The sequence below is a fragment of the Neovison vison genome, chromosome 4 (genome assembly GCF_020171115.1).
Source record: "Neovison vison isolate M4711 chromosome 4, ASM_NN_V1, whole genome shotgun sequence".
Lineage (NCBI taxonomy): Eukaryota > Metazoa > Chordata > Mammalia > Carnivora > Mustelidae > Neogale > Neogale vison.
In genome coordinates this window covers 71,917,515-71,943,249 of record NC_058094.1, presented here as the reverse complement: position 1 = coordinate 71,943,249, position 25,735 = coordinate 71,917,515, and the positions used below count along the sequence as shown (strand labels likewise).

The 25,735-nt window shown below is 37.5% G+C and overlaps 1 protein-coding gene and 1 long non-coding RNA gene across 3 annotated transcripts in view; one reads left to right on the top strand and one right to left on the bottom strand.

Annotated features, from left to right (window-relative positions):
* Positions 1-20,761, top strand: part of LOC122904565 — a 29,633-nt gene extending 8,872 nt beyond the window's left edge. The window contains exons 3-4 of one of the 2 annotated variants that reach the window (XR_006384230.1): positions 13,649-13,782; positions 20,744-20,761. This is a non-coding gene — a long non-coding RNA (uncharacterized LOC122904565). Of the gene's footprint in view, positions 1-13,648; positions 13,783-16,411; positions 16,441-20,743 lie in introns of those variants that run through there. The other variant, XR_006384229.1, reaches the window with a different exon arrangement.
* TTPA (alpha tocopherol transfer protein) lies at positions 7,407-25,668 on the bottom strand. The gene is made up of 5 exons (XM_044245536.1): positions 25,456-25,668; positions 18,547-18,700; positions 13,264-13,457; positions 11,070-11,180; positions 7,407-8,934 (listed from the first exon to the last, which is right to left on the bottom strand). The coding sequence occupies exons 1-5, from the start codon at positions 25,657-25,659 to the stop codon at positions 8,761-8,763; spliced, it is 837 nt and encodes a 278-aa protein (XP_044101471.1). The 5' UTR covers positions 25,660-25,668; the 3' UTR covers positions 7,407-8,760.
* Positions 25,669-25,735: the final 67 nt, after the last annotated feature.

Sequence of the window (25,735 nt, the reverse complement as noted above, 5' to 3'; positions counted from 1 at the left end):
CTCAGATACCTGAACAGGAAATATTTTTCTCTGTAGTTAGCAAGTTTCAGAAAGACCAAGAGTTTTGATCTTAGCGAATCAATCATGACAAATAGTTCTAATCTTAACTAATCAATAATGAGACAAAGAATGGGAAACTGGAGGGTCTGTGCCTGGCTTTGTCAGCAGGTTTGGGCAAAAGAGAAAGGTCTGTGTTTGTTGGGTTTGTAAAATATAGTTTGTCTCAAAACAACTTTAGAGATTAATTTGTGTGGGATTTTGGTCAAAGTTTGGTAAATGGACCACAAAGTCAGCATTTTGTGTTGGCACTGTTCTTGGAGAAAGAGCCAAACCACCTGTTGTGCTCTGACAGTAGTCTAGAACTGAGAAGGATTCTGGACAAAAGCACATGATTGGGGTGCGGGGGGTGGAATACATATAAGATTAGAAAAAAAAATTAGAGATTGTGTTAAGAAACAAAAACAAGACTAGAGACAATTCAAGTGGATTCCAGAAAATTAGTATTGGAAAGTCCTTTGACAGTGGGGTCAGGACTGTGGTGGCAATGGGGTACATTTCTTCATTAGCAACTTGGATGTTCTTGTTTATGTTCTAAATGTCAGAGAAATTTGGGGGAACACATATGCAGAAGTCACTTCCAAAAAGCACAAGTCTCCCCTCTGGGTGCAAAGATCAGACTGAGTGCCAGTCAGTTGTGGAGCACTGTGTGTTGAGTCTTTTGAAGTTCTTGGCCAAGAAGTTCAATGTTCTTTATCACATCATTTGCAATGATGGTTATCTCCTGTAGCAGGACATGGAAGATGTGAGAGTTTTTCTTTTTAAGATTTTATTGATTTATTTGAGAGAGAGAATGAGCCGGGGAATGGGCAGAGAGAGAGGGAGAAGCATACTCCCTGCTGAACAGGGAGACTGATGCAGGGCTGGATCCCAGGGCCCTGGGATCATGACTGAGCCCAAGGCAGATGTTTAACCAAGTGACACACCCAGGCACCCCAAGATGTGAGTGTTTTGACTCAATTCTTGAGTAGCCCACAGTGGAGATGCTCCAGACAAAAAGGTGGCTCAAATGTAGTCAGGCGCAGCATCCAAGTCCTCAAGATCTCCTGCCAAGCTCTTGGCTTCCATTTCCAGGGTGTCGTCAGGTCCAGGAGAGAGAGGAAGAATATAGTAACATTTTGGGTCAGGCTTTACATTTTAAGGAAACACAATTACTGATAGACTGTCCAGATCAATGATAGTCATTGGAGAGGACAAAGAGGAATTTAAATACTTTAAGGAAGTGGTTGGGCTACATATCTGGTAAGGACTCACAAGACTGGCTAGGTAATAATGAGCCTGCCCAGTGCTAGGAGATATCAATAGGTCTGCTCCCATAAACGAAATAGGTGTCTTTTGAAATAACCAAAGAAAATGGAGCAATTTTATTTTTGTGATAGTGTTGTCTTTTCTACCATATAGAAGCTGAGAAAAGGTATGGCTAAAAGAGACTATCCTGATGGGGACTTTTCCATACATAAAACTTCAGTGCCTCCAGATGGCAGCACCCATGCTGGAGTTGTTTGATTTAAAGTTTCATTTTCTTGGGGTGTCTGGGTGGCTCAGTTGTTAACCGTCTGTTCTCAGCCCAGGTGGTAATCTCAGGGTCCTGGGATAAAGCCCCTCATCGGGCTCCCTCCTTGGTGGGGGGACCCACTTCTTCTCTCCCACTCCCCTTGCTTATGTTCCCTCTCTTCGGACTGATAAGGATCTACAGTGTCTATCACTGTCAAATAACTAAATAAAATCTTTAAAAAATAAAAAATAAAATTGCATTTTCTTCGGGAAAATAAAGAATAGCTACAAGTACTATCAGCAGTCAGAGTAAGAGATGTATAGATGGCCCTTGAGTAGCACAGGGGTATGAGGCATCAACCCTCTGCATAGCTGAAAATCCTCATGTAATTTAGACTCCCCAAAAACTTAGTTACTAATGCCTACCGTTGACCAGAACAATAACATGAACAGTTGGTTAATACATAGTTTGTGTGTTATATGTATTATAGACTGTGTATTTGTCACAAATGAAGCCAGAGAAAAGGAAATGTTATTACAAAAATCATATGGTTAGAAAAAATACATCTATAGTATTATACTATAAAAAATCTGCATATAGGTGGGCCCATGCAGTTCAAGCCTATGTTGTTCAAGACATAAACTGGAACCTAGAAAATTCTTGTTTGTGAAATTGCCAGAGAAATAAACATGACTTTTCTAAAAGTGGTCCAGATTGGATTTGGTTATTTGTTTAACTGGTACAAAATATAGGAAGAATGCCCTAGCATTGTGTGGGGAAACAGCTAAGCTGTAGTTTTAAGGGTGGGAAGAAGAATTTGAAGAAAAATGAAGGAAAGGGTGGACAGAGGCAACAATTTAAAGAAAGATGTTAAAGTTGAGTAATCTCAGTTTCGCAACAGCCATCCAAAGGTTTAGGGGGCCTGAAGATAGGTAAAGTAAGGAATAGAGAAGGTATAGCAGGGCAAAAAAGAAAGACATGGTTTAAGGAAGTTTTGATGCAAGTCAGTAATAGAAAAATTGAAGGAGGATAACAAGAACTATAAAGGAGAAAATATGTATATATTATTTATAACTCCTGTGGATGATCTTATTCTGGTGTGTTGGCTAGAAGCTGACCACTTTATGGTATCACATAGTTCTTGAGAAAGCAGTTTACTCTATGTCATTATAGGGGAGGAAAATTTCCCTTTTTTCCTTCTACTCTGTCTGTTCCTTGACAAAAGATAGATTAACAAAAGGAAAACAATTTATACAATGTACATTGTGTGAGAGAAACCTCAATGAAGAGTAACTCAAAGGGTTGGTTAGAACTTGGGCTTAAATAACATTGGAAAAGGAAGAGGGATTCAAGTTTCTGGGAGTGGTAAATTGTGGGAATGCAAATAAAATATATGGAAAATTAGTGGAAGGTAAGGGCTAATAAAGTTTACTATATAGATTCCTTGGGACTGATAAGGATCTACAGTTGTCTCCAATGATTAACTTTTGTTGTTCCTGGTAGAAGAAAGGGGACATTTATGTCCTGTTTTTAGGTAAATGGGGGAGGGTGGAGAGCTTTTCTTGTATCTGCTTCTTCTCAATTGCCTTCAGCTCAAAATAATCCTTATGTCAAATTGACATATTTGGAGTGGGGGTGGCATATTCTGTCACCTACATCATCATCTGCTTCTGCAGGCCTCGCCAAAGACCTTCAATTTAAGGTTTATTGTTGAGGTGGATTTGTAAGGCTTTTATTTATTTATTTATTTATTTATTTAAGTTGTGTAATGTGAACAAAGGCTATTCTTTGTTTTGGAGTAGTTTTGGTGGAAAGGCAGACAGTGTATTTTGGTTGAGGACCACCCCCCGAAGTGTGTCTACCCCTTTCATATATAAAAAAGGGGCAAGCTATCAGTAACTAGGGACTTTAACAGTGTGAGAAGATGGAGAGGATTTGAGATTTTGAGTTGCAGGCACAGAACCCAATCAAGGAGGTCAGGGACATCTCTTTAGCCATGATATATAAGGGAAAGGCAGTGGCAGAAAAGTTAGGGCATCAATTCTGGCGATAGTCAACTAATTATAGAAACCCTTCGGAGTTGTCTTTTGGTGTTGGGGAGAGGGAAATTGATAATGGTGTTAACTTTTTTTTAGAAATAGAGTCTCTAGTTCAGGGAGGATATCATGAGCTAGCATTTATGGGCTGTTGTTTGATGTTTAGAGATGTTGTGTCCCTTTTGGGCAAGACCTTGAAGCCCAGTTACTTAAAATACTTAAAATAGAGAAATGGACTGAAGTCTGAGACAGATATAAAGCCCAGCAGGATAGAACCTTATCGCTGTAACACAGCTAACATTTGGGATGAGAGAGAGAAAAAAAGGAGAGAGAGAAGGTTTAGTCTGAGGGTTTGTAAGGAGGCTACTGAGGACTGCATCCTGTGAGTATTGACCTGTGCTAGTCGCTGGTTAGATATGGATTATACAAAGGTGAAAAAACCATCTGCATTTAAGATCACTTTCCAGCAGGGAGACAGGCAGGTAAACAATAAATAAAAGCTATTATTATAAAAAAAATAAATTCAGGGGCGCCTGGGTGGCTCAGTGGGTTAAGCCACTGCCTTCGGCTCAGGTCATGATCTCAGGGTCCTGGGATCGAGTCCCGCATCGGGCTCTCTGCTCGGCAGGGAGCCTGCTTCCTCCTCTCTCTCTGCCTGCCTCTCTGCCTACTTGTGATCTCTCTCTGTCAAATAAATAAATAAAATCTTTTAAAAAAATAAATAAATTCAGTGATGTAAGGATTGTTTAATACCTCCACACAGAGGATTCCCAAGTAGGATCAAGGAATTTTCTGGAGGGTTAGAGTTTTCCCAGATGTGACAAGTGAGCAGGACTCTGCAGACAAGCAGCCGGAGAAAGCAAGAAAGGACATGGAACCAAGAAAACAGTAAGAGAAAGGTTCAGAGGACACAGTACATGCATTTCCCCTCCCTCCCCTCACCCCTCCCTTGCTACTGATTCTGAGATGTCTTGCGTGGAGGGGGGTGAAAATGTTGAGTGCCTAGAATGTAGGTGGGGTTCAGAGTCCTGCAAAGTGAGGATGGAAGAACAGGTTGGGCCTGGTTGTAAAGGGCCTCACATGCCAATTAGCAGTTTACCACACATGCAGTGCTGCTCCCTCAAAGTTCAGGGGATAAAATCTTGCAGAAATAGAACTCCGGCAGCGGTGGAAGGGGGAGGTAAGGACAAGAATGATGAGACGCTGTATCTAATGTGGAAGCCATTATAGCAGGTCTGATGAGAGATGACTAGTCTTAGAAATAGGCTGAGGTCAGACATTTCCAAGTAGGACTGGTGGAATCTGGTGGCCCGTGGAACTCTCTGAGAGGCGCGCGGTGGTTGTGTGGGGGTGTGGATTTTATAGCCAGAACTGCCGAGTTCAGTCTGATGCTGGCATTCACTAGGTCTGTGACCCTGAGCCAGAAACAGACACATTCAAAGTTCAGGTCTCTTCTGTAAAAATGGGCATAATGCCATTTACCTTTTTTTTTTTCAGCCAAGATTGAACGACACAACGTATGTGAACCTAAGTTCTGGCACAAAATAAGTAGTCCATGGTTCGAGTGCCCTGCAGTAGGTGTTCAGTGCCTCCCACAGTTTGTTTCCTGTGCATCTTTCTAGGGAAAGTCTTACCTCCTGTACCCCTTCCCCCCTCCAAAAATGGTAGGACTATTTACTGTTTCTCAGACATGGCCTGTTCTCTCTCGTCCCTGGGTCTTTGCTTGTGCTATTTCTTTTCTTAGAATATCCTTCCCCTCCTCAGTTCTCATTGTTCTCTAGGGCAGTCCATTCACCTTAAAGGCTCTGCTTCAAGTTGTACCTCTTCTCAGAACACATTCTCAGGTATCCCATGTGGAAATTATCTTTCCTTCCAAAGCATTCTATTGGAACCATTCTAATGACCTGTACACTATACTGCACTTTACCTAGCTATTTTAGGTAAATATTTTCTCTCTTCTAGGCAGCATCTAGCTAATTTTTCCAGTCACTATAGTATTTAATTCAGTGTATGGTGTTATCAAAAGTAGACATTTGGGTTGCATAAGTGGCTAAGTGTCTGCCTTCGGCTCAGGTCTTGATCCCAGGATCCTGGAACTGAGTCCCCCATAAGGCTCCCTGCTCAGCAGGGGGCCAACTTCACCCTCAGCCTGGCCTGCCACTCCTCTTGCTTATGCTCTTTCTCTCTCTGACAAATAAATAAAATCTTTTTTTTAAAAAAGTAGACATTTTATAGATTAATATGATTGACTTGGGTAGAAAAGAGAGCAGTCAAGGAAATACTAGCTGTGAGGACAGGAGGAAGATGGTATGTGTCCTTGCTAATAAGGAAATTAGTGGAGAGGTACTGCTGCCAATCCTAATTTTATTACCCCCATTTCTAGTTCTGCCTTTGTAAATCACAGTTTCTCCATGGCATCTAAGAGTGGCAAAATTCAATGTATAAGGCCAGTAAATAGTGTTTCAGACAACACGATCCAACTAGTATACTAAGTTTTCCGTTGGTTCGTAGGTTTGACCTGTTTTGTGATCTATAGGCTTAACTTAGATGAGTGGCAAAGACAGTATTTGCTCTATTTCTTCAGTGTTATTTCTGTAAGAAAAATACATAGTATAAATATCATATATATTTAAGTATATAAGTATATTATATATTGTATAAAAATACTTAATATTTATACTATATGTTTAATGTATTAATATATATTAAAGTTAATTACTAATATATTTAACACATAAATATATTAAAATACATAATATAAATATAAAATCACAATCTAGGCTAACCGCAGATTGTTTCAAAATTAAATGATCTGATTAAGTAGCAAACTCTTTTTTCGCTTAGAAGTTTTAACTTAGTAAATCTGCATGGCTTAGTTTCATGAAATTAGTTCATGGTCCCTTTAAGCATAGCAAAAGACACTAGAGGAAGATGGTGTTGGATTCAGCAGCCTGGAAAACCAGCCTGTAATGAAAACTTACAGAGGAAAAATTAGCATTTGTGTAATGTACCCAAGTCAATCTTATTAATCTATAAAACTTAACAAATGTGATAAGTTTTTCTTAAACTTATCTGTAAAGAAAAGCAATTATTGCAAATAAATGCCTAATATTTATATTGTATTTAAAAACGAAAAAGAAACAGGTATTGTTTACGTGAAAGATCTTTATTTTCTTTTGAGAAATTTAAAACAAATAAATTATTGTGCAGTTCACTAACACAATGAGTGCATGTTAGCGTTAACTTTATAAATAAAAGGCACTTCTGGCACAATCACAGTAAAGTAATAGAGACAATTTGATAGTTATTCATCTTACAACCTTATAAAATTGCTCATTTCACATTGTTCTTTCAGTTTGCTTCAAAGAATTGTTGCATTTTTAAAAAGTCAGTCCCATCATGAAATGTACTTCTGTTAATTGACGTATTTTCATTTTTTTTTACTGTTAATAACATCGCCAGTGAATCACATCTAAGAGACATTTTTAAATATTACCCTTTATTCGTGCACTTCACAGTGTCATAAGAAAGTGTTTTAAGTACCCAAACGTAAATGAAGTGGAACTCAGATATAAACCTTTTTTACAGTGGAATAAAAGTTGGGTAAACCAGCGCTTTTTGTTTTTATTGTTTATTCTTTTTCAATGATTTTAAATTATAAAAATTATTTCTAATTATACAATGTTGTGAATTATATGATTTTTAAAGGAAGGTACAAAATTTTTTTATAATTTTTTATTTTTTATAGTTTTTATAGAAAACAAGCATGATGTAATTTTTTTAGAAAACAAGCATGATATAATTTTTTAATAAAAATTATAATGTAAAGTTAGCTTCCCAATGCCAAGTCAAAATTAAATGTGTCCTCTAAAGAACATTCACAAGTGCTCTCAATTTTTTCATAGATGGAGAATCACAAGTATCAGCTCACCTGATTAGAATAATTTTCTTATAAAGAAAAATGCTCTTCATATATCCTTTCACAAAGATGCTATTATTGTATGATTAATGTTGAAACCCAACTAAGCTAAACAATATTTAACAAATTTTGCACCGTGTGGTTTTTTTTATTTTATAAAATTTAAAAATTATGAAACACTATAAAAAGTCATAAACTGAAAGCCATATTGACATTGTATCTTTCTTAATAAGCAAAATATTCTTTGACATAAACTATAATAGAAACATCACATTTTAACTACTGTTTTTTTAAAGTACACATTAATTATAAAATTTGGCTAGAATATTCTGATATGTAGTAAACGTAGAATTATTTCATACATAATCTGAAAAGTTCCAGGTGTAGCTGACAGTGATTTTTTAAATGTAAACATTTCTTTTTCTTTGTGTAGTTGTGTTATTGTTCAATTAAAAATAGAGTCATGTCTGTATGACAATTAAATATTATTCCATTTCTAATTCTCTATGTAGTCATGATAAGAATAACCAAAAACTGATGTCACAATTACATTCTTGATTTATTTGAAAATGCAGGAAAAGTGTTTAAAAACTATCAGCTATGCCTGAAATATTTCCTAAATTATTTTTGATTATCAATTGTAGCAACATGAGTAATTTCATGAAGACCTCTAGATGCTACATATAATACTTTATGGTGCACAGACTCTTCAATCAAAAGTTTCTGTTGTGCACATGTGCTGAAATAGAACTTCCCTGAGATGAACTATCTTGCTGGCCCATAGAAAAAACTCTGCAAAACTGTATTCAGATTTTAATCTGAATTATAATCTAATCTGACTTTCACCCAAGATGGGTATTAATAGATATTTATCATCAGTTGATTTGTACTAACACTTCTTTTCTGTGGACTATTTATACATTTATTACTCAACCAATGTAGTCAGATAACTTGTGAAACTTCAGAAACAGCTACTTTAGGAGATAAATTCAAGTATAAAAATAAGAATCCCTTCTATGCTTTTAAGGTATACAAACATTTAACTACTTGAAAGATGAAGAAAGTGCATTTAAAAAGTCAAGAAGTTTCCCAAATATCCATGTTGCTCATGTCAGAAGAGTTTTACAATTTGAAAGGTCAATCAGACAAGTGTTAATTAGCTTAAAGGATTTTTTTCTTTCATTCATATAACCAGGTAGGATCTCACTCATGTATTTATAATTAGGAAGTCATTCACATTAAATAACTTCTTCTCACTGATTGATCTGTGAAATGCTGCTGAGATAATTTTCAGACTTCATTATAAAATTTGTCCACTCCTGACAAATGTCCTCCATGGAGAATTCTGCACCACCATATTCCAGAGGAAGAATATCTGGGAAATGCTGAAGTAAGCTTTGTTTGTAATTGTTCCCGTGCATGTGAATCTGAAATAGCCAAAATGTTTTAGAAGATATGCCCTCGGTCTCTCACTAGATTACATATATTTCAAATGTAAAATCAACACCATAAAATAAGGTATTCTAATGACTTTCAAGATAGGAGAGCATGTATAAATGCTATGCCCTTTATTTCTCTGCTTATGTAAGAATTATACTTAAATTTCTATTGTGCTGCTTAGGAGTCTGACCATCTTTTTTTTTTTTAATATGTATTTGTATTTGCATATATAAGATTTATAAAAAGATATTCTGTCCTCTTTCAAAAATAGGTTATTAAAACTCTAAATAAAATCATTTTATACATTCTATTTCCTAATGTATAGGTGATTCTTAGCAAAATATCTGTTCTAGAGATGATAAAACTATACTACCTGGTATTAGCTCATATGAATTAGAAGCATTTATCAGCGCACACAGCTACGTATATGGGGAGTATTTTACGTGGTACAGTTGATGGATACTCTTGGCTAGTACAGAATTAAGAGACAATTGTTGATGGTTGAGTACCTTAAGTTTTCAAATAGTTAAACTATAAAAAGTGACCATATGATACTATGAAATTAAAATAAAGACTTAGATCCGTCAATTAAAAGCACATCTTGCTAAAAATAAATAAGTTCCTTTTTCCACCTGATAGGGTAAACTGTTCATCTATACAGTCAATGATCATTTAAAAGCAGCTACTATATGCTAGGATATGAGAACTGAAAAACGAATGAAACAAGTTTCTTATACTCGGGAACCTCACAGTTCCAATTCTTGATTTCTTCTGAAATGTTTAAAATATCATCAGCTAATGAAAATTCTATGATTTCCTCAGAAGGGGGAAAGTAAAACATTCACAGCATAGTGCCAAAAAGTTGAAAGGGAGGAGAATGGCTTGATTACTTTGGCAAGTCTGTTTCATGTCAATTACCTTTCCCTGAAATACTCCACCTACCTTCTCAATTTTTAAATTTTTCTTTCTTTTTTGCTCATATTCTCCTACTCATTAGGTTCAGTTTTTTTGGTTTTGTTTTTATTTGTCCAGAATACAACCCAAAATAGAAATATTTATTTTTAGATCTTTCAGAGTTAAACAAAATGTGTCAGCTATTATCAAGCTACACTGAGGGAAGACAAAAATGAGCTCCCCAAAATCGACTTTTCTAAAAATACTAACATGAAAAGTGGCCTTCTTCACAGGTGTGGTTCTTCTTGAATACAGATAGAAATTCCTACTGGGTAACTCTACAAATTATCTTTTATAGATTAACGTAGAAAAGTGGTTGCCATTCTTGGGAATTTAAATTTTATTTTTAATACTTGAAAAATCCTAAGAGATATTAGATATTCACCTGAAATAAGGCTCCACAAGATTTGCTTTAATTAATGTGACATTAAGTCACATACCTTGGATACTGCGGTTTTCAGTTATGCATGTCTAATTTAAATACATTTTTTATTTGCACAGATAATACATTTATATAGCTAGAAATCAAAACAAGATAAAAGATAAACAATGAAATGCCTTAGTCCCTACTCAAAACTCATCCACACCTCTACTCTATTACATATAGTTAGGTTGCTTTCTTGTATATCTGTTCAATGCAAATATAACTAGAGATTCTAACTTCTCCCCTTTTTATACATAAGGTAGCATACCATAAAGACTCTTCTTCCTTTTTTTATTTCACTTTATAAGCCATCGTGAAAATCTTACTGTATTCCATTGTGTTGATGTATCTGTTTATTTAACAAGTTCCCTAATGATGAACACTTGGTGGTTTCTAGTCTTTTGCTGCATGAATCCTCTTGTATCTGTAATTTTTGTTTATGTGCTTGTATAGGCCTGGGATAAAATCCCAGAAGTGCAAAAGCTGTAATTTTGATAACTATTAGCACACTGCCCTTTATAGGGAATAGTCCATTTTGCACTTTCACCTCAATGAATGAGAGGTTGTTTCCCCCCACAGTCTAACTTAATTTTTCAAAATTAAAAAGGAATTTTAATTTATAAAAATGGTTTGTTAGATAAATACTTAAAACACTGGGGAGGGGAGGTAATAATTCAATTATTAAATAAGAAGGATTGGAGCATTTGGTACAGAAGAATAATGACTTGAATATGTTTTACTTACCCGTTCCTTAATTTTTTCAGTCAGGAATGGTTTAATCATGGAAAAGACAGCATGGAAAATTATTGGCTCATTTATCAAATGGATACCACGGACTTTTAATGGAAAGGAATCCTTTTGAAAATGAAGAAAAAAATTGCTAATAACAAAGCATAAATCAATATATATTCCTTTTGACCAGTCCCTTCTCTAAACACTTGCTACACTTAGTGCAATACCTAAAGTGGGATTTTATTTTCAGAATTATTTATTTCATCAACACAATAGCCTGCTTTGCAGTTCACAGTCACTAGATTAAGGAAAGATCTCTAAAAAAAGGTTTCACCTTATAGCTTAGGCAAAGTATTTTAAGAAACACTTGCATCTTTGTAAGTAAAACACAGAAAATATATTCTCCAATCATACATAAATGTTCTTTCAAAGAACCAATGAGTCATTTGGACATTTATATTTAACAAATTTCCCTAATTTTTATTTTGAGTAAAAAATTAAAATTTCATGGAAGCTGAAGGAATAGTAAACACACAATTTTAAACTTTTGGCACAGGTATAGGTCCGTCACATCAAAGTAATATTGATTTATTTAGAAACTTTAAAAAGTTAAGAGTTAAAAAAAAAAAAGCACATCATCAAAAGTTTTCTTATCCAAAATGTGTTAACATACAGATTTCTCCTGCCAAATTTCTTTCATGCAAAATTCTTTTTTTCCCCCTATGCATAGTTTTTACAGATGTGTTATTAATTTGGAGATTATCCTTCCAGGTTCTTTCTATGAATAATTTTATTTTAAACATAATTGCCAATATGCTTTCTAAATAATTTTCACCCTGTTTTGTTTCAGTAACATAATACAATTTTTGTACATATCATGAGTTTTATTTATTTATTTGACAGAGAAATAGAGAGAACAAGTAAGCACAACTGCAGGCCGAGGGAGAGAGAGAAGCAGGCTCTCTGCTGAGCAGGAAGCCCTATGCGGGGCTCAATCTCAGGACCCTGGAATCATGACCTGAGCTGAGGGCAGCCGTTTAACCAACTGAGCCACCCAGTTGCCTCCATATCATGAGTTTTAATATTGTTGTGATAATCTATCAAATGGATATACCATAATTTTCCTATTTCTGGATAAATAAGCTATTTCTAATTTTCATCTATAAAAATTGATGCTATAAGTAACCATATTTATCCAAGGCAATTGTGGTTATAAACACAACTCTTACACTCAGATGACCTGACCTGAATTCTTGATTCACTACAAAATGCGTGTGCTTGGGCATTGCTATGTCATCCCTATGACATAGTTAATCTGTAAAATGGGAAAAATAATAGCCATAGGTTTGTTTGGCCATTTAATGGTAATGTACTTGAGATACTTAGTGAAGTATCTGGCACAGAGTCAGCTACTATTGTCATTATATATGAAGTCTTTACTGTATTTCAGCTTATTCGCTGGTTAGGTCCCTGAAAGTAGATCTGGATCACTACTGGATCAAAGATGATGGCCATCTTAAAAAAAACCTTTGAATTTCTGAAAGAACTGTATGAATTTATACCACCAAGAATGTAACATTTTATTGTACCATAGCTATAAATATTGTTTTGAGTCAATTTTTTAATTTAGGAAGAAAATTTAAGTAATAGAAAGAGAAAGATATCATGTTATTATTTAAATGCATAAATTATTTGGCTACTAATTTTGAACATATTTTCAGTTTCTTGCAACATTCTTTCTTTTATGAATTAATAATACTTTAGTTTCCCAACAATTATGATCTCTCTGATATGAGGCAGGGGGGGGTTGTGGGGGATAGGGAGGGAAAAAATGAAACAAGATGGGATCGGGGAGGGAGACAAACCATGAGAGAGTCTTAATCTCACAAAACAGAGGGTTACTGGGGTGGGGGGGACAGGATGGTTGGGTTATGGACATTGGGGAGGGTATGTGCTATGGTGAGTGCGGTGAATTGTGTAAGACTGATGATTCCCAGACCTGGGAATACCTGAAGCAAATAATACATATGTTAATTAAAAAAAAACAACAACACTTTACTTTCTCTTAGCATTACTGAATTCTGTGTATCATTTTAAAATTATTTAATTTTCTAATTAATGTACTATTCTCTTGCCTTGTTGAATATATAACTAAATTTAAATCTACTATTTGAAAGTATCCCAAAGAGTTAAAATATACACTTACTGTAAGAACAGCAGCAATCTTCTTGGCTACGGATGGGGTAATTTGAAAAGCATGAGAAAACTGCCAGCCTTCTAGATCAAAGATAGCCTTGATACCATTCCGCTGAGTTTCTACCTCCTGTACAATAAGCTCGGATGTGATTAGACTTACACGAAAAACATCATAAGCTGTGAAAACTTTTGGGTCCCATTGTGCTAAAAAAAAAAATTTAAAAATAACATATCTCAGTATAGTGTAAAGATTCAGGAAGATTTACAATGGGAAACTAACTCTTTTGAGACTTAAAAGATCAGTAGAAATAAAAACATGTACAAAGATCATGGATTCAATAATGGATGAAATTGTTGGTCCAAAAACATGTTCCTGCTTTTCCCTCCATCCTCAGATCCCTAGCGAAGAACAGATTTGTAAGAGCATCAGGGAGAAGAGATTGAATGCAAACTGGATTTGATTGCCAGATGAAGCTCCAGCCCAAAACATTCAGGAGAGGGATATGGCTCAAGATGAAAATGTCCCCAGGTATGCTCCCAGCTCGGAGGTGTTAGAAATGGGAAAAGCAAGGGCTTTTGGATGATAAAGGATTATAAAGAGTAACTAGGGCCCTGCAGTAACCAAAGAGGTTGCTAAGGGAAATGCATGAAGAACAAATTGGCAGGCTTATGTGTCAGACACCCCTCCGTGGCAATAGCACATAGCTGCCATGTCTGTACAGGCCAGAAAGAGTAAGTTGTGGGCTTTGGAAAAGAGCCAGGGAAGCACTCCGGTAGTTGCCCATACCCAGGAGAAACAACAAAAGATTGGTGACATTCCTGTCATCTCCCCTCCCCCTACCACCCCTGGACAGGCCAGGGCAAGCAGAAATGACAGGAATGGACAGGCAAACAGGTGATCTTAAAAGAAGATACACATGCACTAAGTATTATAACATTTTAAAAATTACAAAGAAGTGGGGAACTGCACTCAACACACAAAGGTGCTAAAACCTAAGAGAACAGTTAATACAGCAAGAGACATTAAAAAGAAGCAAAATAGTTTCAATGAGGGAAAAAAAAAGGTAATGTAGGCTATTATTAAAAGAACTGGTTATTATTTAAAAGAATCAGTTGATTTTTTTTTGGAAAAAAAAAAAAAAGATGATATTCAAGCAAATCTCAGTCAATGGGACAAACCCAGAAAAGACACAACCAATGATTGCGTAATGGTTTGGAATACCAAGCTGAGGAATTCTCTGAAAAGAGCCAGGAGTTGGTAAGTATGCATCAAAAGACTCATGCAGCTAGAGACATGTAGAAACCAGAGTTTCAACATCCAAATAATTAGAGTTCTGAAAGGTAATAATGCAGAGAATAGGGAAGAGGGGAAAGAGGAATAACAGTAGAGAAAAATGTTCCAGAGCTGAAAAAAATGCAAGTCTTCATGCTGGAGGTTCCAAGGAGTGCCTAAGGAGACAATGTGAAAGGAAAAAAAAAAAAAAAAAGATTCATGATTAAGTAATGGTAAAGTTTCAAAATACCAAAATTTCTGGCTTGGACAACCGGGTAGAATGGAGGTACCACTTACTGAGACAGGAAACAATGGAAGAGAAATGTTTTGGGAGGAAAAGATCGTAAGTAGTTTTGGACATGTATAAATGGTGACTGAGAGACATCCAGTTGGACACAGTTGGAATAGGGTGCTGCTCGCATGGATCCCTGGGGACAGGAGATGGTGGGGGGAAGTCAGAAATCTGAGTTGTTTGTGCTTGTATGACTGCCTGCGACTGGGATTATTTTAGGTCTATATAGAAAGTAGCATGAGAGAGAAAGCTGACACCAGTGCGGCAAAGAATTTCAGAATTGCAATAGTGGTAGAACAGGTGATGCCGACAAAGGAGACTCTGACCCTTAATAGATTTAAATGCTGTTGGGGAGTGTCTACTGGTGAGGAAAAAATTGAAGATAGAAAAGAATCAGAAGTATTCCCAGAATCAGAAGTATTCCCAGAAAGGCACAATGGGTTTGACCTTTGCTTTTCTAAGAGTATCAGCTGCCTGTAAAAATTTGAGTAATCAATTCATGGATAACACAGCTCAAATATTCTATACTACTTCAGACCTTGGCAGAAAGCTACAACGGTGAAAAATATGAACAGAACAATTGAAAACCTGCAGTCAAGAAAATAGTTACTGACCTAAATTCCTAAGCTCACCAACATAGTTGTCTAGACGTGTGCTGTCTGACGGGGGAGCCATTAGCCATGTGAGGCTATTAAAATTTAAACTAATTAACATTAAATAAAATCAAAAATTCAATTTCTTAGTTGCAAAAGCCACATTTCAAGTGTTCAACAGCCACCCATAACTAACGGCTATTGGAGAACAGTTTCATCATCGTGGAAAATTCTATTGGATAGCACTGGTCTAGACTCAAAGCTCCTTTAAGGCAAAAGAAAAACATGCCTTGATTTCTTAATTCCTTTTCCAGCATCTATTTAATATTTATTGAGTGCTTATCATACATCAGGTAATGCTCTTATTTCATTTGTATCCCACGATGTAATGCTCACAGTAACCCTATGAGATAGGTTTTTACTATGCCTGTTTGATAGAGGAGAAACTGGGGTTACAGGTACATAGCTGCCCATGTAGCTAGAACAGAGCAGAGTTGCAGTTCCAACCCGAGTGTAGAACTTGTATTCCTAAGAACTAAGCCAGAGTCAAAACTTAAGACTCACTGTTAAATTTTATTTTTGCTGCTGCAGTATAATAGTCTCAAAAGGCATAAAATTATATCCTCTGGCTTATAGGCAAATAATGGCAAAAACTAGTTTCAACTTGTGTTGTCCTGATGAACCAGAGAAAAAGGCTCTGTGCATTTTCTCTCTGCTTTCACTGAAGAGATGGTACCTAGGGAAAGGTGGTTATGCTAACATTCCACCGAGAACCTCTACCACAGATTTCCTTCTTTTAGTTTTGCCTTTAATTCAGTCACATTTAGAAAATTAATGAATCTTTATCCTACCCTTTCCTTTTACTCCTAAACATCTTCTGAGTTTTCCCTTTTCATCCTAGAATAATATCTTATTCTACATAACACACAGGAAATTTGCTGCATGCCCTTCTGTTCTGACCATCACTAACCTATGTGTTTTCTTTTTTCTTTTATTTAAGATTTTATTTATTTGACAGAGAGAGAGAAAGCACAAGCAGGGGGAGTGGCAGGCAGAGGGAGAGGGAGAAGCAGACTCTCCGCCAATCAAGAAGCCTAATGTGGAGCTCGATCTCTGGACCCTGGGATCATGACCAGAGCTGAAGGCAGAAGCGTAACCTACTGAGCCACCCAGGCACCCCAAGCTACATGTTTTCTTGATTTTAAAATCTCTTTTAGTTAAAGGGTATACTTAAATGTTAATGTACCACAAGAAACCTTCTCTCTAAGCAATAGAAGACAATTGATGCAGTGTTAAGATATGTATGTATTTATTTATTTACTTATTCATAAAGCTTTTATTTTTAAATACTCTCTATACCCAATGTGGGGCTCAAACTCACAACCCTGAGATCAAGAATCACACATTCCTCTGTCTGAGCTGGCCAGGTGCCCCCAGTGTTAAGGAATTTATGATCAAAGGAGCATGTTTGCTCTTTCGCTGTCCAGGTATCACTCTTACTTCTTAACTTGCCCCAGGTAATTTATGAACAAGCTTGAAAAAACTCCAGCCAGCCAGTTCAGAGCCAGGACATTTGCAGAAAGAGTCCCCTGATGGTTTTAGTTTTCTGTTCCTGGAAACTTCCAGTAGCCCAGATAAAATATAAGATGCCCTGTTACAGCTGAATTTCAGATAAACAACAAATAATTTTTTAGTATGCATGGGGCATACTTACACTGAAAAATTATACCCTGTTTATCTGAAATTCAAATTCAAGCTGGACATACCATATTGTCATACAATCTATGTTTGCTCACTACATAAAACATACATACTATCTTTCCTCTGGCCACTCTTCCTCTAAAGAACTTGGGGAACCTCGTTCATCATCCTGGAAGACTGATAGGGCAACGAAAGGATAGGGCAGACATTGTGTTGTCTGTTTTATGGACAATGACTTCATGACTGACCTAATTGTACTTGACACATAAGCTGAAGCAAACAACAGGAATCATTCTACTTGGTCTTCTGGTACGCTAAAAAAATAAATGCAGAGCCTCCTTGCAAGGTCATAAAGAGTTGAGTTAGAGGCATGTATCTTATCTATAATCAGGTAGGAAAAAACAAATCTATAAATATTCTAAAGCTCCCTAGAATATTTACAGAAGTAAATGTAAATTTACATCTTTGTAAATTTACAAAGATAGTTATCTTTGTCCTTTCCACTAGGCCACAAGAAGATGCTGGGAGCAGCGTGAGTTCTTCTTCATTACACGCCATTTTTAATCACACTCAGGCTGAGGGAAGGGGCAGTCACCAACCTATAGGAAACACTAGAAAGGCCTAATGGTGAAAAGAGGAAGCTGTGACAAGAGGGGTATGTGGAATACAGTGTCTTTGGCACTACCCAGGGATGCTGCTTTCCCACTGGACCTTCCCCATTCCAGAGAATGAGCCCCTGGCTCCTCAGCCCTGGGTCTTATCCAACTAGCCATCACTCACTCCAGAAATACTTACTAAATACCTACCATGTGCTAGGTCCTGGTTTCAGTGTTAGGATACAGTGAGCAGAACAGACAAAATCCATGCTCTCGTGGAGCTTGTGTTATTATGGTTCAGAATTCATACTGGTTTCCTACTAAGCATTTTCTAAATACTTCACCTTGATCTTTTTTTTTTTTTTTAAAGATTTTATTTATTTATCCGACAGACAGAGATCACAAGTAGGCAGCGAGGCAGGCAGAGAGAGAGGAAGGGAAACAGGCTCTCTGCTCAGCAGAGAGCCCCGAATAATGCGGGGCTCGATCCCAGGACCCTGGGACCATGACCTGAGCCGAAGGCAGAGGCTTAACCCACTGAGCCACCCAGGCGCCCCCACCTTGATCTTTTTCACCTCCCCCCTACCCATATTTCTCTACTCTGTTTTCTTTCTCTCTTATTATATACAGCTGACTGTGTGGAAGAATGGAAGCAAGATTTTCATTGGTTTCTAATTTTCTCACAATTGCCATTTTATTTTTTTGAGGGACATTATAATCTAAATTAAATCTAAGTTAAAACCTGAAAAGCCAAATTCTTAAATATGGACACCTAGACCTTTCAATATGGCATCCAAAAAAAGAAAGAAAAAGGAAAGCAGCGCTGTATATGACTTACCTATTCTGTAAATAAGAACTTTGCTGCCAGTGGGGTCTCTGGCTCGCAGGACTCCAAGATAACCAGCCTTCAGAAGACCAAGAATACTTCGAGGGCACAGATCTGCACTTATTTCTGGACATTCTGCTCTCCACTTATAATAGTTTTTCAGTAACTGGAAAATAAAATAAAAATTGTCTACATAGGGCATACATAGTAAGCACTTAGAAAAATAGAAGCAAATCTCTGGCATTACAAAGGACCCGTACCATCTATTATGTCAGGATTTTAATCTGGGGTATTTTTTTTTTCTTTCCTTTTTTTTTTTTTTTTTTTAGTTGTAAAAACTTAAGTTCCCTTCAGCAAGGATCTCAGGTGCTAAGACTTCATCACAAATTCAAAGCTGAGTAATTTTGATTTGTCCCCTATGGTTGGTAGTCTCCAAAGATAGCTACCAATAATACCTCCCCTCCTGATAGACACATGCCATTCGTCCCGTTACAGATGGGATTCAGTTGATTCCTCCCCTCAGAATCTGGCCGGCCTTACATTTTGCTTCAGCAGAAGTGACACTTTGCTAGTGTAGGAAGGCTGGGACTTCCTGCCTTTGCTTTTGGGGACCCAGAAACCACCTAAGAATAAGATTAGTAATTAGTCTGTGTAGAAAGAGGCACTGGACAACCAGAGCCCATCTTAGTCTGCTCTCTGCCAAGTTCCAATCTGATGCAATGTGGATCACAGATGAGCCATCCCCACTCAGCCCTGACCAAATGAGAGAATCACAGACAAATAAATAGTTGTGGTTTAAGCCACTAAATTTGGGGGTGATTTATTACTTGCTAATAGAAAACTGAAACATCCACCTTTAGTCCGTTCTGAAATAAGGAAAAATAGAAACCAAACAAATTAGCTCTACAAATATTTTTGGAGCATCTACAATGTTCTATACACTGGGTAGGCACTTGGGTTACAGCCATGAGCAGAATAAAATGCCTGCTCTCATTGGGGCTGACCTGCTGGTGACAACAGGGTCACCCAGGCCATGTTATGTAATGAAAAGTTAAATCACCAGGATGCTTCGTCAGAAAAGCCTGGATTCTACCATGTATCACCTGTGTGACGTTGGGTAGATATTTAACTCCTTTGTGTCTTATTTCCCCCCTATCTGCCTTGTGGGGTTAAGCATAAAGCATCCCTGGGCATAATGAGTGGTAGTTACTACTGCTATTGCTGTAATACGAAGGTTATTTGGGTTTATTGCTCATCTGTGTATCTTAGCGCAGGATTATGTTGAGGAGAACTAGAATTTTTTTTGGTTTCATTTTCTTTCCTACAAAAAAGAGCTAAATCAAAGATGCAAAAGAACATCTCTGTACCATTGCTATACTTTCTACTAATGGGAAAACAACAGAAACCAACGTTGTTAGTTGTGGTATGCATTCCGAGTGGGACAGTATGCCCGGATAGTAGGTCTTGGTAAAGTATGGTCTGAAGGAATGCTGTTGTCTTTTCATTCTAAAAGAACCGGCAATAATGGTTACTCTGCATTTACAAGTAATACAGATATTGCCAGTATCTTGGAGAATACTAAAATCAAATTATGCATTTAAAGTCTATTATGGTTTAATTTTCCTCCTCAAAATATTTAGCATTCTCAATTTTTGTAACATGACAATATGTTTGAGGGTTTTTTTGTTTTGTTTTAAAGATTTATTTAATTATTTTGAGAGAGAGAGCACAAGCAAGAGGGAGGGGCAGAGGGAGAAGGAAAGAGAATCTCCAGCAAACTCCACACTAAGGGCAGAGCCTGAGGGAGTCCTCCGTCTCACAATCCTGAGATAAAGACCTGAGCCGAAACCAGTGTCAGACACTTAACCAACAATGCCTTCCAGGTGCCCCAACAATATGTCTATTTTGAGTTCAAAGAGATCTACTAGTGGGGCACCTGGGTGGCTCAGGGGGCTGAGCCTCTGCCTTCTGCTCAGGTCATGATCTCAGGGTCCTGGGATCGAGCCCCGCATCTGGCTCTCTGCTCAGTGGGGAGCCTGCTTTCTCTTCTCTCTCTCTCTCTCTCTGTCTACTTGTAATCTCTGCCTGTCAAATAAATAAATAAAAACTTAAAAAGAAAAAAGAGGTCCACTAGCAATGGGGAATGGAAGTTTAGATGAAAGGAAGGGACGAATTTCATATTTGAGACTCACTGAAATAAACATGACAGGTGTAATCACAAAGTCATAATGACCCGGAGGAGAAACTACAAATGCAAATTTTAAAAGGCAAGCAGAGGGTGAAATTCCAAACGTGGGACACCGGTAATGGCCTGAAGAAAGAGAAAAGCTGACTGGACTGGAGGAGCAGCGACACCATGGTGCACAGAAGGGAGGAAAAAGTTATTTGTGCCGCCTGCCCCCTCTTCTCTCTCTCTCCCCAATGTTGTCTTTCTAACTTTCTCTATCTCTGTTTTTTCCCTCTCGTTTCTTCATTTAATAAACTTCTCTGAACTCTTTTTAAAAAGAGAATGTTGCCATGGGTTAAATAAAACTGCAAGGTAGGAAAGAAAAAAGTCCCTATATTAGCCAACAAAGAAATAATTGGTGACCTAAATAGCAATTTCCAAAAGGAGAAAGAACAAAAGGCACATTGTAGATTCTGATATATTCATTCTATGAGTTTCTCCTCCTCCTCCTGTCTTAGAGGGCATCAGAATAAGTGTTAAACGAATGTTACAGTGCTCATTACTTTGATAGTTCCCTCAGATATGAAAAGTCTTTTTAATTCTGATTCAAGCAAAAATGCTAGAAGCAGCATATTAGCTCTTATATAAAAGTGACGATTTTAATTTCCCATGGGATCATACAAGTCGGAGCTTCATTAAAAGGGATCTTTTAGGTGACAAGCGGGGTCCTAAACTTGTTCATCTCTGCAGAATGCTGGGCACCCAGAAGATAGGTACAAGTATTGAATGAAAGAATAAACTAACGCATGAGTAAACCAATCAAATTCACATACTTGAAAAACTGACTTTTTCTTAAAGATGCACAAATAACTCTCCTGCATTTAACATTTAACTTTGACAAATTGAAATACCTAAACCTGGATCTTTGATCATTACTTTTCTGTGGGCAAATAAACTCAAAATTCGGCTGACTTAAGTTATATAAATGACATAAATTGCTACTGAGCAATTCTCAAACAAATCATCAAAAGTCCACAACTACAAAAAAATTGGCAGCAAGTGAACATTCTTTACTGGAAGGTACCTGTTTTTGCCATAATCAGGGGTAAATAAATGTAAAAAGTTAGGATTTGTTTTAACTATGCTTTGTTTTGGTTTTTTTTTTTTAAGATTTTATTTATTTATTTGACAGAGAGAGATCACAAGTAGGCAGAGAGGCAGGCAGAGAGAGAGAGAGAGAGAGAGAGAGGAGGAAGCAGGCTCCCTGATGAGCAGAGAGCCCGATGCGGGACTCGATCAGTCTCTTCTCACATTTTTCATGTACTTTTAAACAAAATAACAACTATAGCTGTGCTGCCTTTACAGGGTTTAGTGGCATCATTTCAGTTTCTTCTCACAACCAGTCTGAGAGGTAACGATTGTTACTCCATTTTATGGATGAGACTACTAAAGCTCAGAGAAGTTACACACTTGTTTAAGGGTAGTAACTCTCAGGTGTCACTGGGACTGACAGCTGATATGATCAATTTTACACTGAAACTGACACAGTCACTGAAACTGACAAGTGATGCGATAAATTTTACAAAAGAAGCTACAAGAAGAGTCAGATTTTTGAAAGCTTCCAAGACTTCAGGGAAACCGTAAAAATACTTACAGGATTTAAAAAAACAAAAAACAAAAAACTCGCCACATGGAGCAAAAACATAAGGAACTGAACTAGTCACTTACAAAAGACAGATATTCACAGGAATCTGTAGGACACACTGAGGTTAACATTGGCAGTTTTATGTTCATTGTTTTGAATGGAAGGAGCAAGTACAGTATACGTGTGAGCACAGGCTTTGCAGAGTTCAACCTAAGTTCAAATCCCACCTTTACCACTTATTACCTAATTTTGGACTAAAAACCACATCTCAGTTTCTTCTAAAACGAGACAATAATTAGCTAATCCACGCAAACACTATTTACACAATACTTGGTGCTCTATAAACTTTTAGAATCATAAAAACTTCATTAATTCACTATAACTTCAAATACAAAAACTAGAATAATGAGAAATTGCATTGTAACTGAGGGGCTTATCAAGCTTTCTTCACATACTAAAACTATAGGGCTTTTCTATTATAAATAAGGGAGTTTGAATTGAATTATCTGCCTTTATGGAGGAAATTGAAAAAAAAAAAGGTTTCACACTCTAAGCCTTTCCTTATCCTTTCCACTTGGCAGGAAAGTAAGGCAAAGAGTTCACAGACAGAAACTTGATCCTTATCCAGGGGATTTAGACAGTCTTGCTAGCCAATTCCTCAAGGACATGGTGAAATGAAAACAATTCAGGAAAACAAAGAATACAGAAAACACTATATATATATAAAAGCTTCTGGAGGTAAATTTTATTCCTTCTTGTGTTTAGACATTTCTTTTGAAAAGCAGCTAAAATGAAAGCAGCAAATCACACACTTTTTTATTATTAGTGATCTCTATGCATTAATATGTTTCATTTAAACTGCACTCCTCATAGGACCTAAGATTGTCTTTATATTCAGTAGTTGCTGGGTAAATATTAGTTTATTACCCATGATGCTGGGATACCTGAGTAACCATTTGACAAAACAAAAATAAAGCCAGATTCCTATTTCATTCCTAACATCAAAATAAATCTCAGTAGGTTAGCAACTCCAACATTCAAAAGAGAAGTCATAAATTACTAGAGAAAATTTTGGAGGAGAAAAGCTTTTAAAACAATCAGAAACCATCAAAGAACAATCTAATCGATATATGTGATTACATAAAAATATTTAAATTCTGCACAGAAAAAAAAAGTACAAACAATGTCAAAAGATATCAAAGTAGGGCAAAGGCTTATTTAATACATAAAGATACTTTATGAATAAAAAATGTATATGTATATTTTTGTGAACAAAATGGAAGAAAATTAACAAATGGTAAAAACAGCTAACGAAAATAATTTAAAATATATTTTTTAAAAATATGGAAGATGATTAACCTCACTTATAATTAAACAAATGCATATTGTAATGAGAACCAATTTCTTGCCAAGCGGTTGACACAGATCATAAGGTCTAATAGTACAGTAGGTGATAATATGGAGGAAAAGGCACCATTTTGTAATACAAAAGTGATAAAATTAGTGCAAACACTTTGAAGGAGAGTTATATTCATTACCCCTGAAAATGCATACCTCACTTCATCCAGGAACTTCACAATTGAACTTAGAAGGATATAATCCTATTTTTGCACAAAGACAAATGTATACACACTACAATATCTAACAATATCTAGTCAGTAATAGAAGAAGCTTCACTTGTCTTGTTTACTGTATCTTGTGTACTGCCAGGCAAATTTTAAGAGTTCAAAAAATAATCATTGAACGAAGGAATGAACAGCATATATGGGCATTGCCATTGGTGAGAATAACTCTTCTATCTAATAATGGGGGACTGGTTAATACATTTTGATATAATAAATCCACACACTGGAATAGTACACCCCCCAAAAATGAATAAGATGTATGCCCACATACTGAACTAAGCTCATCTCTATGATAAATTAGGTAAAAACAAAAAAACAGATAAACAAGGCCAAATGTAAAACACATACATATACTTGTGTGAACACAGACTAATCTAGAAAGATCAACAGGTACAGTAATTGCTTCTGGGTAGATGACCAGCACAATGAAGGTTTGGGGTGGGGAACTTCTCTCCTTTATTATGTTCTTTTAGAAATTTACTTTGCACCCTTTACTGTTTATGATTTTTTTAATCACTCACGCTCTTCATTTTTTTCAATTAAAAATCAGTTAACAGCATCAACAAACTCAAACTAGGTTATGTTGCTCTTCTGCACTATTCTACTTCCCATGCCTCCCACCTCCTAATATGACACTGCGTAAGCCAGCTGGCAGAAGGGCTAGATCAAGTTCAATGGCTGAGTGCTTACTATATATATATCGTCAAGCTCTGTGCTGGGTATGCCTTGTTCTGTTAAATTGGTGAATGTTCAAGCCTCGAAATCAGTGGGGTAGGTAGGCTTTTTCAACATTACTTAACAGAACAGGATGCTCAGCCCAAAGCGACAGAACTCAAGGTTACATCCCTCTTTTTTGATTCCTGTCTTCCCACCTTCTTCAACCATCTGTACCATACCTGGAAACACAAAAGAACCACCTCATCTCCCACCTTTGCACTCAAAATATTCTGGACCGCTTTACCGTCCCGACACTTACGTATTATTCTTAACAATGGCACTATTTCGCTATAATTTGGCTTCAGGGCGTCAGTTTTTCTGGCAACTCCGTTTTCTCCACCACACGTGGAGTGATCTGCTACGACATGATAAATCTGGGTTTCCTACTTCGCAGCTGTCACTTTGTTTCATGTCACTGGCTTTGCGCCAGGGACGGGAAAAGGGATCCTCCGCCCCCCACCCCCATACTGGATAGGTTCGGGAGATCCATCTAGAGCACAGTTCCAGTGTTTGGGGTCAACTGGGCCATCAGCCCGGAGCGCTCCAGCTTTTTCCAGGTTTCGCGTTTCCATGGCTCAGAGAAACTGGAAGGACCGGCGCGGGATTTCTCCGAACACCTGCAGCCACCGCCCAGCGCCCGGTGCGTTAGGCGCGCGTACCCTCCCCAGGGTCGGCAGGCAACTCGGCATTTCACAGAGGTCTGGTCATGCCTCTGGTCCCCAGCCCTGCCGGCGCGCGGGGAAAATGCCGCGGGGAAGCGCGCTCACCCGCCAGGCCAGGTCGAGGTCGAAGTCCCGGGCGCGCAAGAACCGCAGCAGGAAGGAGTCGGTGAGTGGCAGAGGCGTCGGCGGAGCGCCCGCCGCCCGGGCCCGGCGCCGCAGCTCGGCCAGGCTGGGCTGCAGCAGCGGGGAGTGGTCGGGCAGCGCGCTGAGCTGCAGCCCCGCCGCCGTTCCCGGCCGCATCTCTGCCATGCCCGTCCCGCGCTGTCCGCCGCCCTCATCGAGGCGCCGGGGAAAAGCGGGGACTCCGCGCCACCCTCCGGCCCCT